This window comes from Parus major, chromosome 11 (genome assembly GCF_001522545.3).
Source record: "Parus major isolate Abel chromosome 11, Parus_major1.1, whole genome shotgun sequence".
Classification (NCBI taxonomy): domain Eukaryota; kingdom Metazoa; phylum Chordata; class Aves; order Passeriformes; family Paridae; genus Parus; species Parus major.
Window position 1 is genome coordinate 2601631 of NC_031780.1, and position 14290 is coordinate 2615920.

A 14290-nucleotide genomic window follows, 5' to 3' on the forward strand; every position below is an offset into this window, starting at 1 on the left:
CTCTTTCTTTCTCTCTTTCTCTCTTTCTCTCTTTCTCTCTTTCTCTCTTTCTCTCTTTCTCTCTTTCTCTCTTTCTCTCTCTCTTTCTTTGTCTATTTTCTCTTTCTTTGTCTTTCTCTCTCTCTTTTCTCCTTTCCTTCTTTCCTTCCTTCTTCCCATTCCGTCTGTTCCCACTTTTTCTCTTTTATTCTCTCTTCTCTCTCCTGTCCAGCACAATCTCTCCATACCCATTTATTCACTGCAGAATTCGGAAACATTTCTGTTTTCCTTTCCTGGGGCTGCGGGACAAACCAGAACCAGGGCTGTGCTCCAGCTCAGCTCCAACCCCTCTTCCCGATGAGAAATCCCTTTCCTGCTGTGCCAGCTCGGCTTTCCCAGCCCGCCTGTGTTTGCCTCTCTCGCAGCCGCTCCAGCTCAGCCGGGAGGGTTCTGACACCGGACCCGCTCCCACTCGGGACATTCCGATGGCTTTTAGGGCTCAGCCGCACTCCTGGATGTCCCCACGCGTGGGGCGAGGGGACACGGGGGACACCCCGCGGGTCCGGATGGGGAAAAATCCTTCAGCCCGCGGTGCTTTGAGCGAAGAGCTCAAATTCGATCCTTTCCAAAGGAGAAACGAATAATCCTGGAAGGGAAATCCTTATGCTGCAACCTCAGCCCCCGGGCAGCATCTCTACCCGCAGGTATCCCGCAAAATCTGCGGGAAAAAGGGATCTGAAGAAATTCCTTCACCCCCGATTTTAAGGGGGGATAATGCAAAATTTGTTGGTGCATTTTAATAATTGAATTTGAGGGAAATTAAGAGAGAAGAGCTGAGGGTGCTGCGCAAAACGCGCTGGGAGTTTTGCAATTTTCCGAGCGGTTCTGAGAATGGGAAAAGCAAAACCATTTCTGGGTTCATTATTCGAAATTTTAGTGAGGTCTGGGCCAGGTTTGGTGCGGTTTTTCTTTATTTTAGGTGGGGTTGTTTTGTTGTTGTTTTCAGTGGATCGTTCTTTCGGTTTTTTGGCGTTTTGGGGTGTTTTTACAGAATTCTTCCCAATTCCTCTCTGCCTTCCCCACACGCACATCTACCCCAAAAGCCCCAAAATATTCACAGTGGGAAGATGAACACACCAATGCACCCGTTCCCTTCCCGTTCCCAGGATGATTCTCCCCCAAATAGAAATCAATCCCTTTTGCTGCAGAAATCGTTTAACCTCGGGCACAACAACCCTTGCTGGGGAAAGTTTTCCCACCTTGGCTCGGGCATTTCGCGTATCCACAGCGCATCTTTCCCAGGAACGCCAGCCGAGCTTTTTATTCCCTGCAGAAGATTTTTTTAAAGCCCCTCCAGGTCTCTTTTAATATTTACTTGGGGGCTGGTTGTGCAAAAGGGATCGATTTTCGAGGAGCTGCTCTGTTATCAGGAGGTAGGAAAGACGATAAGCCAAATTTTGGTGTATTTTAACTCTCTGCTCTGGAAGCTTCAAAGTAGAGGGATCCAGGAACCTGCACCACCCAAAGGCGCTGATGCACATCATTATTTGGGAATTCTAGCGGTGGAAAACAGCTTTTTGTCGGGAAGGCTTCCAAGGAAAACCACCCGCAGGTCTTTGGAAAGGGAGAATGGGCGAGAGCGGTTGTTCACAGCGGGAATTTCTGACGGCGTTTGTGAGCTCCCGCTTTGGGTTGGGAAAGGGGGAACACGGAGATTCTGTACGATATTTACTGTAGAAATGATGTTTAAAAGATGCAGGCTACCAGGCCGTTGTGCAGCCCAGCCCCGCTCCCGTGAGGTTTTCCTTTCTCCACAGGAAAACTCCGAGCTTCCCTGCAGTAAAAGCTGCTCTTGCAAGTGCTCTGTCCCTGGGCACCGTGAGCAGGGACAAGAGGGTTCTGTAGCACCAGGGAGCCTCTCGCACGGCTGTTTTGCTCCCCGGGCAGGGTGGTACCTCCGGGGACATCCTTGTCCTCAGCATCCCTCTCTGTTCGCTCCCCCCGCGGCACCGCCGTGCCCTGCCCGGGTGGCTCTGCCCTCTTGGCAGGTGACAAAGCACAAGGTCCCTGCTGGGGACGCCGAGCCCTGCCCAGGGCAGTGCCCAGCTGCTGGAACCCCCTCTCCCCCCGGGCCGGGTGATGCTCGGTGGTCCCGGGTTGGATAAAATCCATTCTCCCTCCAAGGAGCCCACCTGGATCTGCACCCCGGGGCTCGCGTGGGTCCCCCCATCCTCCCCTCGCGGTTTTCCTCTCAGAGATCGCGCTGCCCTCACCCCCAGGGTGCTGTCCCCTGGCAAAGGGAGACCGGATCCTTCCCCAAACCCGCCGTGGTTGTTTCTCGCATCTCCCCACGATGTTTAGGAGCGATTCACTCCCCACCTTGCCCATTATTTATCCCGATAATGGATGGTCCCTGCGGCTTTTGGCACCCGTGGAAGAAAATAACCTGTTCCTCCTTTATGTGGGATATTCCGTTTTAATTTCTCCCACCTCTCGGTGCAAACGGATTTTGTGGGACACCCCAAAATGGGGCTGATGACCCTCGCCTGCCCGATGCTAAAATTCCCCCTTCCTCCAGCACCGGTACATTGATGGGATTTCGACAGGGTTTGGTTTATACTTGGGGGGAAAAAAACCCAAAAAACAAAAAAACGCTGCGAGAGCCAAACAAAAAGGTTTCATAAGGCTGGAAATAAGGCTGAACCCCGTGGAATTCCCTCGTCCTCCTGGTTTGGTGGAGACCCCGGCGCAGCTTGGCCCAGCCGGACTTTTGGCATCGGGAGTTGCCGGGGACTGGAGGTGGTTCCCGATGCCAAAAATCTCAGCAGCGAATCGAAAGGTTTCTCCAGCACAATTTTATCTCTATCCTGAGGGGATTTGGTGCTGGAAAAGCTGGAAGTGGCTATGAATTTTGTTTGGATGCCGCTGCTATGCCAAGTTGCTGGGAGAGGGGATATCCCTTCCCAGGGGTTCTGTTTGCTTTGGGAGTATCCCCAACCGCGGGCCCCCAGGGAAGAAACCTCGTCCAGGAAAGCCTGAATGTCTCAGGAGCGGATTTACACCTGGATTTACACCTGGATCTACACCTGGATTTACAATTCGAGCTGCCTTTAAGGGCGAATTTGTGGGATGTGGGAGCATCACTCGCCGGGTCCCAGCTCTGCTGCGGCTCAACCCCGCTGCTTCACTGGGTACCCAATTCTTCGGCTCTGAATCCCAGCCAGCCCAAAAGCATCCCCGCGGGAAAGCATTCTAGCTATCCGTCCCTGAGCGGGGATATAAATACCCGCAGATATTTGGAAGATCTCTGTGGGAAGCGATTGTGTCTGAGTGGTAGCGCTCGGAGCTTATTATCGCTGGAACCGATTTGTATTGCAGGGATCGGCTCCTGCCAGAAAACTCCACAGAAAAAAATTCCCGAGCCGAAGGAGGCTGTAAATTCCTGCGCTGCAATATTTCATCGAAGGACGTCATGGAAAATCTGGGCTCGAAGGGCGCGGGGGGGAGACTCGGGACGGGCAGAGGGGGAAAAGGGAGACAAAAAGGGGAGATTAAAATTTTCCTTTTTTTCTTTTTTTTCCCTTTTTGACCAAAGCCCCGAACTTCTGCCTGAGGCACGGCGGTGACAGCCAGCCCGCACCTCCCCGCAGCCGCCTCAGACACTCGGGCAGCTCTGCTGAGCTCCCAATTTCGGCTTTTGCTCTCCTAAAATCTTCTCTAGGGCTCATTGGGCTTTGCCTCCAGGAATGGGAGAGGCCGAGGCTGGGACTGGGAAAGATCCCACGAGTGGGGGGCAAAGCCTTGCCGTGTGATGGACCAGCAAAAAATTAGTTTGGAGTGTGCGTGCGTCTCCCTAAAAACACCTCTCGGTGCTTCCACCTTCCCCCAGCTCTCCTCTCTCCATCCTCGAGCCCCTCGCTCGAATGCACCCCCTCGCCTTTAAATAAACATTTAGGGATCGATTCGCCGCGGATTTGGGGCCAGCGGCCACGGGGATGGCGGCGACTGAAAATAAAAAAAACCCCGAGGCAGGCGAGGGGAAAAGGCCGGTGCTGGGGAGCAGGGGGGGTCCCGCGGGGGGTGTTAATGCAAAGCAGGACAGCGGGGAGGGGGACACGGGGCGGTCACTCCCCTCGCCCTGGGTGGTCCGGGCTCGCAGGAACACCCCGGCCCCTCTCGGAGCAGCACCCTCTAACAATACCACCTATATACATTTCCATCCTCGGGTTACACCCGGCCTGCTCGCAGAGTTGACTTCACTTAAGCAATTAGCTAGTAAAAATACCTTCGGCGCAGGAAAAGGAAGAAAGCTCGGATTTGTCTATTTTTACACAAAACACGGCCCGAGTTTGGGGCAGGGGGAGGGAAGGGGAGCGGGTTTGGGAAGGAGCCGGGTGGGAAGCGCGGCGGGGCCGGGGGTGCTGGTGGGGCCGGTAAAGTGGGCTCAGAACGGGATGGGAGAGGCTGATTGAGCCAGATGATAGTTAAATTTTTGCCATTTTTAGTTTTTCTCCCTGCTTTTCATCTCAGCCCGTCGGGGGCTGGGGGAGGACTCGATTCACGCACCCAAACCACGAGCAGACAACACCAAACGCGAGTCCCGTTTTCCCCCACACCATCCTCCTCCTCCTCCTCCAGGCTTTTTCTCCCCAAAACTCTCCTTTCCCCAGCTCTTGGGCTCGGATTAAAACCCTCCAACATTTCTGCTATTCCCACGACTAGGCCTATAGGACCCCGAGAGATATATTCCCATTTTTAACTTTTGCTAGCTGTAATAAATGCATCAGAAACCAAATCTTCCCACTCCTAACAGATATTGCGAGAGGGGGAAAGCACACTCGTGAAGGGACTGGTTTTCTTTGAGGGGAAATAGTTTGATTTCCACGGAGAGTTTTGGGGGTTTTTTTGACTCTGGGATATTTTATTTCCTTGTGGAAAGGCTGCCGGTGGTGAACCCTTTGAACGTGATTTTTTCACGGGTGCTTTGTGCTGTGTTTGGAGCTCCATCCCCGGGTGTTTTGGGGCCGGATCGGGGAGATTCGGTCGCAGAGTGATGTAAAGTAAAGAAACCCGTCCTTTTCGAGAGCTGGGGGAGAACATTCGATGCGGAGCAAAGCTCAGGGTCAGAGATGCGCTGCCACAGCAAAAAATAAAAAGAAATGCAGCGAGAAGCAAAGGGAATATTCTGCACCAGCGACCTCGGGGATGTATGCCCCGCGGAAGGTGATTGCTTAAAAAAAAAAAGCGATTTTTGGGGTGGTTTCTCCCCTTCTCGAGCAGCCACCGAGCTTCTCGTTCTGCTCCGCGCCGAGGGAGCAGCGGCCGCCGCCTCCCCGGGCAGCCGGAGCTGCTCGCTCTCCTCCTCCTCCGGGGAAAAGCTGCAGAAATATCCGTCCCAACCTCCTCCCACCCCTCCCTGGCTACCTGCCCCCGGCCTGGGGTTTGCCCAGCGCTCTCCCGTGCCAGTCCCGGGCCCGTTTGCACCGGGAACGGGAGGGCCGCTGCTGTCTGCGGATGACTTTTATTTTTTTAAGCTTTTTTATGTCAAAAGGGGAGAAAAGGAGCGTGTGTGTGTGAGGGGAGGATAGAAAGAAAGAGAAAAAAAGTAAAAGAAAAGCCTGATGTGAAATCCCTCTTGGTTGTACCACAGATGTGACAGGCGCCCCCGAGGCTGCTCACAACTGCTCGCCAATAACGCGGAGGGAGTTTGGAAACCCGATCGGTGCCTATCTTTCCTTTAAAAGGTATTAAATTATCATTAAAAACTTGAAAAGAGAAGCTGGAAGGCGGGGGCCTTGGGGAGGGGGTGTCCCTTGTCTCTCTTTGCACAGGGATGCACCCACACCCTGCGCCGAGGCCTGCGACCGGCTAAGGGGGGACGGCGTGGATTTTTTTTTTTCCCTTTTTCCTTTCTCTTTTCTTTTCCCCAATGTCGGGAGGGAGCAGGCGGCAGCAGCCGGCACATGGGCAGCCCTGAGAGCCCTTCCTTGCCCCGTGGCCACCCGCACTCCGCCCGCCCCGCTCCGCGCAGCTTTCCACGCGCGGGCCGCGAGAAGGTGACAACGATTTCAAGGGACTTACCTCGAGTGACAGCTCTGCCGGTGCACGGTGCTCAAAGAGGTGGCTTTTGGGGGAGAGGGGAGGGAGAAAAGGGGGTCTCTACCCCTCTGGCTTTCTATTCTCCTTCCCCCCCACTGGCCGCGTGTGCCCGTGGCACCGCAAGAGCTGAGCATCAAACTCCGGGCACGGAGCCGCGGAACTCCAGCCCAGATTTATACACACCCCCCTCAAAAAACCCCGAACTACCCAAAACAAATCAACCCACCCTCATCCCTAAAGCAGCTTCGGAGCAGGCGAGGAGCCCGAAGCCCGTTCCCGGCCCCGGAGCGGCGGCGGAGGCAGAAAAGGGTATTTCGCGAGGCAGCGGGAGTTTTCGCCGATTTCTTTTTATTAAAGCACCCCCGAGCCCGTGTTTACATTGCGCAGTATAAACATCCTGCCCGGGCCCGCCGAGCTTAAAAAGAGCGCAAGAAGAGGGGGTTCGGAGTGGGTGAAGCTGCGCGCAGCGCGGAGCCAGAGCCGGGCAGCGCCTCCGCCGCCCCACGGCCCGCGGAACCTCCGCGCTGCCCGCAGGGGACCCGCGTGGGGCCCTTCCCGTGCTTTCCAGGCCTGGGAAGAGGGCAAGGACGGGGGTGGAGGAGCCCCACGGCGCGTCGCGGTCACGCGTGGCATAAACCACACACACACACACACACACACACACAGGCACAGACACACGCGCGGTGCCCTCCGCGGCGGGCAGGGGCGCGGCGTGCAGCCCCCCCGGGTGGGGCAGGGCGGCGTGGAAAGGGCTCTTTAAAAGCTGCCCACCAGCGGGGAGCGGCGGCGGAGGGGGCCGGCACGGGGCGGCGGAGGGGCCGCCCGGGAGGGCGGGGGGGAGCGGCTCGGGGCGGGGATCTCCGCTCCGCGCTTACGTCTGTCAAGGAGCGGCAGACGCCGCTGCGAGAGATAAAGTAGAAGGCGAGCGGAGGGGCCGGGGGCAGACTCGACAGGCACCGCGATGGGAAGCAGCTCCCCGCAGCAGCGGCAGCGCCGGCACAGCTAAAGCCTCCGGAGGGGACGGCGGCGGCCCCGGGAGCCCGGCCCGGCGAGGGGCAGCGGGGCGGGCGCGGGCGGCGGCCCCGGCTCCTCGCTCGCAGCAGCCGAGCTCAGCTCGCTTCCACCCGCCCCCCCATCCCGCCTCCCTGCGGCCCCCCCGACCCTCCGCCTCTCGCTCGCCTTCTGCAGCCGCGCTCGGATTTAGGGATAAAGTGGGAGGAGGAGGCGAAGGGGGGGTGGGGGGTGTCGTCGCTTCCATTTGTTTATCCACGGAGGGGTGAAGTCTCCCGGTGGAAAGGCAGCCCGCCGGGGGGCCGGGAGGACGCCGGAGGGAGGGTGGTGGGTGAGTGGCGGCGAGCCCCCAGCAGCGTGGCCTTTTGGGGGGGCGCTGGGGGGGCGGCGGAGGAGGGCCGGGGCTGGGGCTGGCCGCCGCGGACCTGGCCGTAGATGACTGCAGAAGCGCAGCAGGCTCTGTCCTCTCAGCCCCCTCCTCCTCCGGTGCAGAGCAGCTACGGCCCCATGTCCTCCGTGGCTGAGAAGCAGCCGCAGAGCTCGGCCATGGACGCCGCCTCGGCGGGGACCGGCGGCGCGGCCGGCAGCGCCCCGGGCAGCGGCGGAGCCCCGGGCAGCGCCGGCCCCAAGGCGAAGAAGACGAACGCGGGGATCCGGCGGCCGGAGAAACCGCCTTATTCCTACATCGCCCTCATCGTCATGGCTATCCAGAGCTCTCCCTCCAAACGCCTGACCCTCAGCGAGATCTACCAGTTCTTGCAGAGCCGCTTCCCTTTCTTCCGAGGCTCCTACCAGGGCTGGAAAAACTCGGTGCGCCACAACCTCTCGCTCAACGAGTGCTTCATCAAGCTGCCCAAGGGCTTGGGACGCCCGGGCAAGGGCCACTACTGGACCATCGACCCGGCCAGCGAGTTCATGTTCGAGGAGGGCTCGTTCCGCCGCCGGCCCCGCGGGTTCCGGAGGAAATGCCAGGCGCTGAAGCCCATGTACAGCATGATGAACGGGCTCAGCTTCAACCACCTCCCCGACAGCTACGGCTTCCAGGGCTCGGCCGGCGGGCTCTCCTGCCCCCCCAACAGCCTCTCCCTCGAAGGGGGCTTGGGGATGATGAACGGGCATTTGTCCAGCAACGTGGAGGGGATGGGCCTGGCGGGACACTCCGTGCCCCACCTGCCCGCCAACGGTGGGCACACCTACATGGGCGGCTGCACCGGCTCCTCGGCCGGGGAATACCCGCACCACGACAGCTCCGTGCCCGCATCCCCGTTGCTCCCCGCCGGCGGCGTGATGGAGCCGCACTCGGTTTACTCCAGCTCGGCCTCGGCGTGGGCTCCCAGCGCCTCGGCGGCCCTCAACACCGGCGCCTCCTACATCAAGCAGCAGCCCCTCTCGCCCTGCAACCCCACGGCCAACCCGCTCTCCTCCAGCCTCTCCACGCATTCCCTCGACCAGCCCTACCTGCACCAGAACAGCCACAACACCGCCGACCTCCAAGGTAAGGAGCGGCCACGCGTGGGGCGCATCCGCGACCGCGGCCACGGGGGTCGGCCGGGGGCTTCGGGTCCCTCGTGGAACCCCCTGCGGGCCGGGATCCCGCTTCGGGGGCTCTCTTAGTGCTGTTCCCGAGGGGAAGCTGCCTTGCCCTCGCTCCTCGCCTCCTTTCCCGGGGCAGCCGGGCTCCCGTCGGGTCTCTCCCCGCTGAGGAGATGAGAACGGCCGGGCCGGGGCTCGGCTCCCCCGGGCCGGGGCTCCGCTCCCCCGGGCCGGGGCTCTGCTCTTCCCGGCGGCTGCTTCACCTCCAGGGCCGTCCCGGGCCTAAAGCCGGTGGGCTGAGGCAGCGGGGAGCTGCGGGAAGGAGAGGCTGGGGATGCACCCTGGGGCTCTCCCACCTCCATCGGGACTTGGAGAACTCCGCAGAGGGAAAAAGGAGGAATTCCTCATCGAATGGTCGGCCACCCGCGCCATCCCTCCCCGTCCCGTCCCGGCCCCTTCCCCGCCATCAGCTGTATTTTCCACGCATCTCAGGGCCGTGTTTTCCAGGCCCATCACCTCCCTCCATCTGTCGCTCACGTCCCAGCCGGCGGCCCGGACCCCCCAAATCCTCCGGTGCCCCAAAACCCCTTCTCGGTCTCGTTCCTGGAGCTGTCGGGGCTGCATTTGCCCCGGGTCTTGGAATGGAGATGGTGTTTGGCCGGGAAGAGGCCTCGGAAGGGACGAGGCCAGCGCTGGGTTTCGCTTTGCTGCCCAAATTCCCCTCGGGATGCGGTGGCTTTGGGCTCTCGTGGCACGGGGGAGCCACGGGCGGCTGATGGGGCAGATTTGGGGGTCCCTGCCCATCACCCCGGGCCTTCGGGGGAACGGGATGTGCCTGACGGGAACGGCTGTGAAGCGGAGAAGAAATGGGTCAAAGACACAAAGCGAAAAGGGGAAAAAAGCATCAGGCGGGCCGGGCCGGAGCTGCAGAACCCGGGCAGAGCCTCAGTCCCGGCCGGGCCGGGCAGTGCCCACCGCGGGCACCCCCGGCCCCGGGGCAGTTCCCGGAGCTCAGCGCATCCCGGGCCTCTGGAAAACGGAGCTGGGAATCCGCCCCGAGGAGCCACCGGGCCCATGCGCGGCCTTCACCGAAACGCTCTGATTTTCACCCAAAGGAGCTGCGGGGAGCGCTCTCGGGCAGGGCACCCCATCCCCAGCGCAGCCCGAATTCCCGGGGCGCTTTTCCATGGCGAGCTGGCGGAAGGAGCGGTAGGAACATCCCCGCTCCCGGTGGCTCTCGCTCCCGGCCTCCTGCCGGTCCCCACCGCCGCTCCCGGCACGAACGGGAGCTGCCCCGCTCCGCACCCGGCGCATTTCCCGCACGGGCCGAGGCCATGGGAAAAACAGCCGGGGGAAAGAAAATAAATCGAAGTGTTGAAAAAAAAACCCCAAACCCTAAACCCAAAGCAAATCCCTTATCGCAGTGCCCTGGGCCGGGCAGGGAAGCTCCGTCCCGGGGCCGCGGGTATTGCTCCGCCGCACCTGCCCCGGGGGTGCCGAAATACCCCAAATCCGCGCTCGGACCGGGCCGCGAGGGCCGGTTGGGTTGTTGGGATTTTTTTTTCTACCCCATCCAGAGTTTTTCTCCCTCCTCCTCGCTCACTCTCCCCTCCTAAATCTTTTGCGCTGCTGACCATCTCTCCCCCCGTCCCGCAGGCATCCCGCGGTATCACTCGCAGTCTCCGAGCATGTGCGACAGAAAGGAATTCGTCTTCTCTTTCAACGCCATGGCCTCCTCCTCCATGCATTCAGCGGGCAGCGGCTCCTATTACCACCAACAAGTGACATACCAGGACATCAAGCCGTGCGTTATGTGAGCCGCGGCGGAAAATCCCCGCTGCTGGGGCCGGCCAGGCCGGAGGCGAGCGCTGAGCATCCCCCAGATGAGATCCCTCAGGACGCTCTGGGTGCCAGGGGATTGTCCCAGCCTGGCTTTGGGCAGCAGGAACGGACCGGAGCTCCGGGAAGCGGCGGCGGAGCGGAGAGAGGAGCCGGGAATGAGCAGAGCCCCGGCCGGGGGTGCGAGCCCGCAGCGCCCGTGCGGGAGGAGAAAGCGAAAATGCAGCTCCCCCCGTCCGTCCAGAAAACCCCGACTGCGATTTGGGGTGAGGCTTTGCCAAATGAGGTTTTGATACTTTTTTTTAAAAAAAAATATGAAATTTCAAACTCGTTTTGGGAGCTGGCGGTGAGCGATGGCAGCGGCTCGGCTGGGAGGAGCAGAGCCGGGTCGGGCTGAGGGGGCTGGAAAAGACCCCGAACTCAAATCCCCTCGGTGCCGTCTCACTTCGAGCCCGGAAAAATACTTTTTTAAATTTGGTTTTTTCCTTTCTTTCCTTTTTTTAAAAAAAATTATTTTTTTTTTTATTTGCCGGCCAACACCCAGCAGGCAAAAAAAAAAAAAAAATCTCTCAGAGGGATTTTTTTGGAATTATTAATTTTGGTTTTTTTTGCCTGCATAAAGACTGCAGGACCAGACCCTATGCAGAGAGAACAAGGCACTTTGGAAAGAGACAGCCATGCTCATCCTGTTATTTATTCTACATTTCTTTTTGTTGTTGTTGTTGCTAATAATGGAGACACGAATAGTCTCAGTTGATCAGTATTAAATCGGGGAATCTCTGTTGGCAATATTTGCCATATAGATTTGGGTTTTTTTAGTTAACCTTTGTAAATTTGCAAGCGACCGTGGTCTCTGTGTAAAGACAATCCTCCATATGTTTTTATAGAAATATATATATAATGAAGGATTATTCCCCTCCCTTCCCTCTCTATTTTTTTTTCCACCCTGACGTTGTACAGTTCGGTGACACCTATTTTAATTCTTTCTGCACTGTATAAAATTGTAATTATGTGGATTTGTTGTTTTGGTTTTTTTTCGCCTTTTTTTTTTTTGTTTTGTTTTTTTGTGTACGTTTTGTCCCTAAAGAAAAAAAAAATCCCGAAATAAAACCTGTATGTTATTTGTACATGGGCTTCACGATTGTATGAGCAGCAAATAAACGAGCATGCGGTGTAATTAAGCTTAATTAATGAGGAGTCCGTGGCCTCGGAGGGGCCGCGCAGCCCCGGCCCGGCCCTGCAAACCCTCGGGCAATAATTCCCAGACTCAAAATCGACTTTTTAGGCTTTTTTCACCTTCGCGGAGTCCTGGTTGCCAATTTCCCTGCTGGGAAATATTTCGATTTGAGGATATTGAAACGCAGAAGGAGGAAAAACGGCGGTGCTTTTTCTTTTTAGCTTTTTATTATTAGGATTATTCCGTTTTTTCCTACGGCAAAAGGCGCGGTTTGACAGCTCTCTGCCTCTCCTTCGAATTCCAGGCGTGAGGCTGCCGGGATGGAGCCCGCGGTTCCTTTTTTTCCTCCTCCTCCATCCCGGGAATTTTCTGATCCGCACATCCCTGCGGCACCTCTGGCAAGGAACTTCCCGCTGGCTTTTCCCCGTGTGAAAAAGAAACAAAAATTCATAAAATGGAAGGAAATTAACCCAAATTATTAAGAATTATTAAGAATTAATAAACAGGAATGAAAAGTTATGCAGAGCAATTGCACCATCTCTGTCGTGCGTGGGGCAGTGATAAATCTGCATTTAAATATCGGTATTTTCCTGTGAAATTTGGGGGGATTTGGGCTAATTCAGGATCCCCCAGTATCCAGGATTTTTTGCTTTAATTCGTGGGCCAATCTGTCTCCATCAATATCCAATATAAATGTCCATAAAAAAAGAGATGCAGGCGAATTAATCTGATTACGTGGTTGTGGATTTCTGCCTTTAGAGAGGGAAATTGAATCACTGCACACTAATTAGCCCAGCTCTGTGGAATCAGATTAATTAAAATCCAAGTGCGCTGTAAGAAGAAGGGACAAATTTGTAATATTATTGTATTTAAGACAAGGCTTTATTAGAGTTGGGGAAGGCCTTTTCAGAGTGGGTTTTTTATTGTTGTTTTGTGGGTTTTTTTTGAGGAGCACTGTTGGGTTTTGGTCTTTTTTTTTTTAATTTTGTTAATGTTTTGGTTTTTTTTAAATCTCTGTTTAGATCTCTTTAAACCATCAGCAATCTACCTGCAGCATTATTGGTTTTCCTTGTTTTTATGCTTTTCTGGGCTGATCTTTCCCACATCCCTGCCCATCCCTGCTGGAGTCGAGCACATTGTCTCCATCCTTTCAGGTACAAGCTGCAAACAGAGGGGTTTTTGCTCCTGAAGCAAATTATCTGTACTAGGTGTGGTTGAGATAATGGTCCAGGGTTAGGAGTTCATCTCCTTGAAATCCCACTGTCCCTCCCCAGGTTTGTTTTCATCCTTTTGGATTGATTTTGGCTCCTCCTTGGCATTTGGTGCTGCTGGAGGCTGGGAAGGGCAGGCAGCACCTTGTGAGGCTCGGGCACAGCTCACAGGGGATCTGCTCCCCAGCAAAGCCTGATGTGATTCATTCTTTTCCCTCCCGTGGCTTTCCAAACCTGGAAAAACAGAGCCGCTGCATTCCGTGGACGCCACATATTCCTCAAGCCAGTGAGCGCAGTCTAAACAGGAGCTCTCCATCCCAGAGCCCTCCAGCAGCCAGGAGAGGCCGAAACCCCCCGGCTCCTGCCCCCAGCTCTCTGCAAAAGCCCAGCAGGATTTTTCCCAGTGTTTTTAGTCCCATGGGCTGGTAAATCCCGAGCTGCTGCCCCAGCTTTGTGCTTTTCCAGGAATGGTTGGGCTCTGAGGGGAGGTGAGGAGGGATAAACTTGCCCAGAAATGCTGTGGGAGCCCTGGGAGAGGGGCGAGGCAGGGCTTGCTCAGCAATGTGGGATTTGCTGCCGGAAAGGCTCAGCTGTGGCTCAGCTCAGCATCAGCGAGCTGCTCCCTGCTCCTCATCCCTCACATCCCAATCCTTAGGGAATACAACTCAGTTTCTTTTGGGGTTTTGGTGTTTCTACTTCAGGAAACAGCTTCTCATCGCTGATGCCCTGCACAGACCCAGGGATTTTCTACAGGGATGAAATTGCCCAGGAGTTTTTAAGAGGGATGAGATTTTGGAGCATGATGAGAGACAGGGCCTGGTGTCTCCAGCCAGGTTGTCCCAGCTGGATCAGGGGACATTGGTGTCCCCAGGCCTTGTGCAGGGATTCTGGTGGCAAAGAGCTTCCCCCTGCTCATCCAGGATGTTTCCCTCATCCTCACCAGGCCACCATGGAGCTGGAGCTGTGCCCTGTGCCCTGCCAGTGTCCCCAGGGTGCTCACAAGGGACACTCAGCCCCACGTGGGGACAGAGCTGCAGGGAGCGCGGGACAGTGCAGGGATCCCAAGGAAACCCTGGAAGAGGGGATGTGGGGCTGGGGCCCCTGTGGGGGGGACACATTTTTGGGAGAGTCCCTTGGGATGATCTGCAGCCTTTTTTGGGAAGCAGCATCGGGGTGGGGATGCTGGTGAGGGGTCTCTCAGAGATCTGGGGTGGCTGGAGGATTCCGGGGGTTTGGAGGGTCCTGGGGCATTGAATAATCCCAGAGGATTGGAGCATCCTGTGGGAGAACTGGAGACATCCCAGGGGACTGAGGGATCCTGGAGGCTTTTGGACAATCCTGTGTGGGTTTGAGGGATCCTTGGGGGTTTGGAATCTCAGAGGGATTTGGATGATCCTGGTGGGTTGGGATGATCCCAGAGAATTAGGATGATTCCAGGGAT

The 14290-nt window shown here is 56.9% G+C and overlaps 2 protein-coding genes and 1 long non-coding RNA gene across 4 annotated transcripts in view; 1 reads left to right on the top strand and 2 right to left on the bottom strand.

Annotated features, from left to right (window-relative positions):
- The window catches only part of LOC107210047, a 20656-nt gene extending 14274 nt beyond the window's left edge, over positions 1-6382 (bottom strand). For both annotated transcript variants that reach the window (XR_001523820.2, XR_002002211.1), the window contains exon 1: positions 6061-6382. This is a non-coding gene — a long non-coding RNA (uncharacterized LOC107210047). The remainder of the gene's footprint in view (positions 1-6060) is intronic.
- Positions 6383-6942: 560 nt separating this feature from the next.
- On the top strand, positions 6943-10764 carry FOXF1 (forkhead box F1). Its single transcript, XM_015640220.2, has 2 exons — positions 6943-8584; positions 10279-10764. Exons 1-2 carry the CDS (start codon positions 7525-7527, stop codon positions 10437-10439), a joined length of 1221 nt encoding a protein of 406 aa, XP_015495706.1. The 5' UTR covers positions 6943-7524; the 3' UTR covers positions 10440-10764.
- A 638-nt stretch (positions 10765-11402) lies between these two features.
- MTHFSD (methenyltetrahydrofolate synthetase domain containing) overlaps positions 11403-14290 on the bottom strand; it is a 24245-nt gene continuing 21357 nt past the window's right edge. Inside the window, exon 9 of the mRNA XM_015640213.2 lies at positions 11403-12055. Coding sequence (XP_015495699.1) covers positions 11743-12055 — 313 coding nt within the window. The 3' untranslated portion in view covers positions 11403-11742. The remainder of the gene's footprint in view (positions 12056-14290) is intronic.

Excerpts from the sequence above, each read along its gene's own strand:
- FOXF1 (XM_015640220.2), top strand. The coding sequence starts at position 7,525 with ATGACTGCAGAAGCGCAGCAGGCTCTGTCCTCTCAGCCCCCTCCTCCT. Across the intron at positions 8,585-10,278 it reads CAACACCGCCGACCTCCAAG|GCATCCCGCGGTATCACTCG; the intron begins GTAAGGAGCGGC and ends CCCGTCCCGCAG.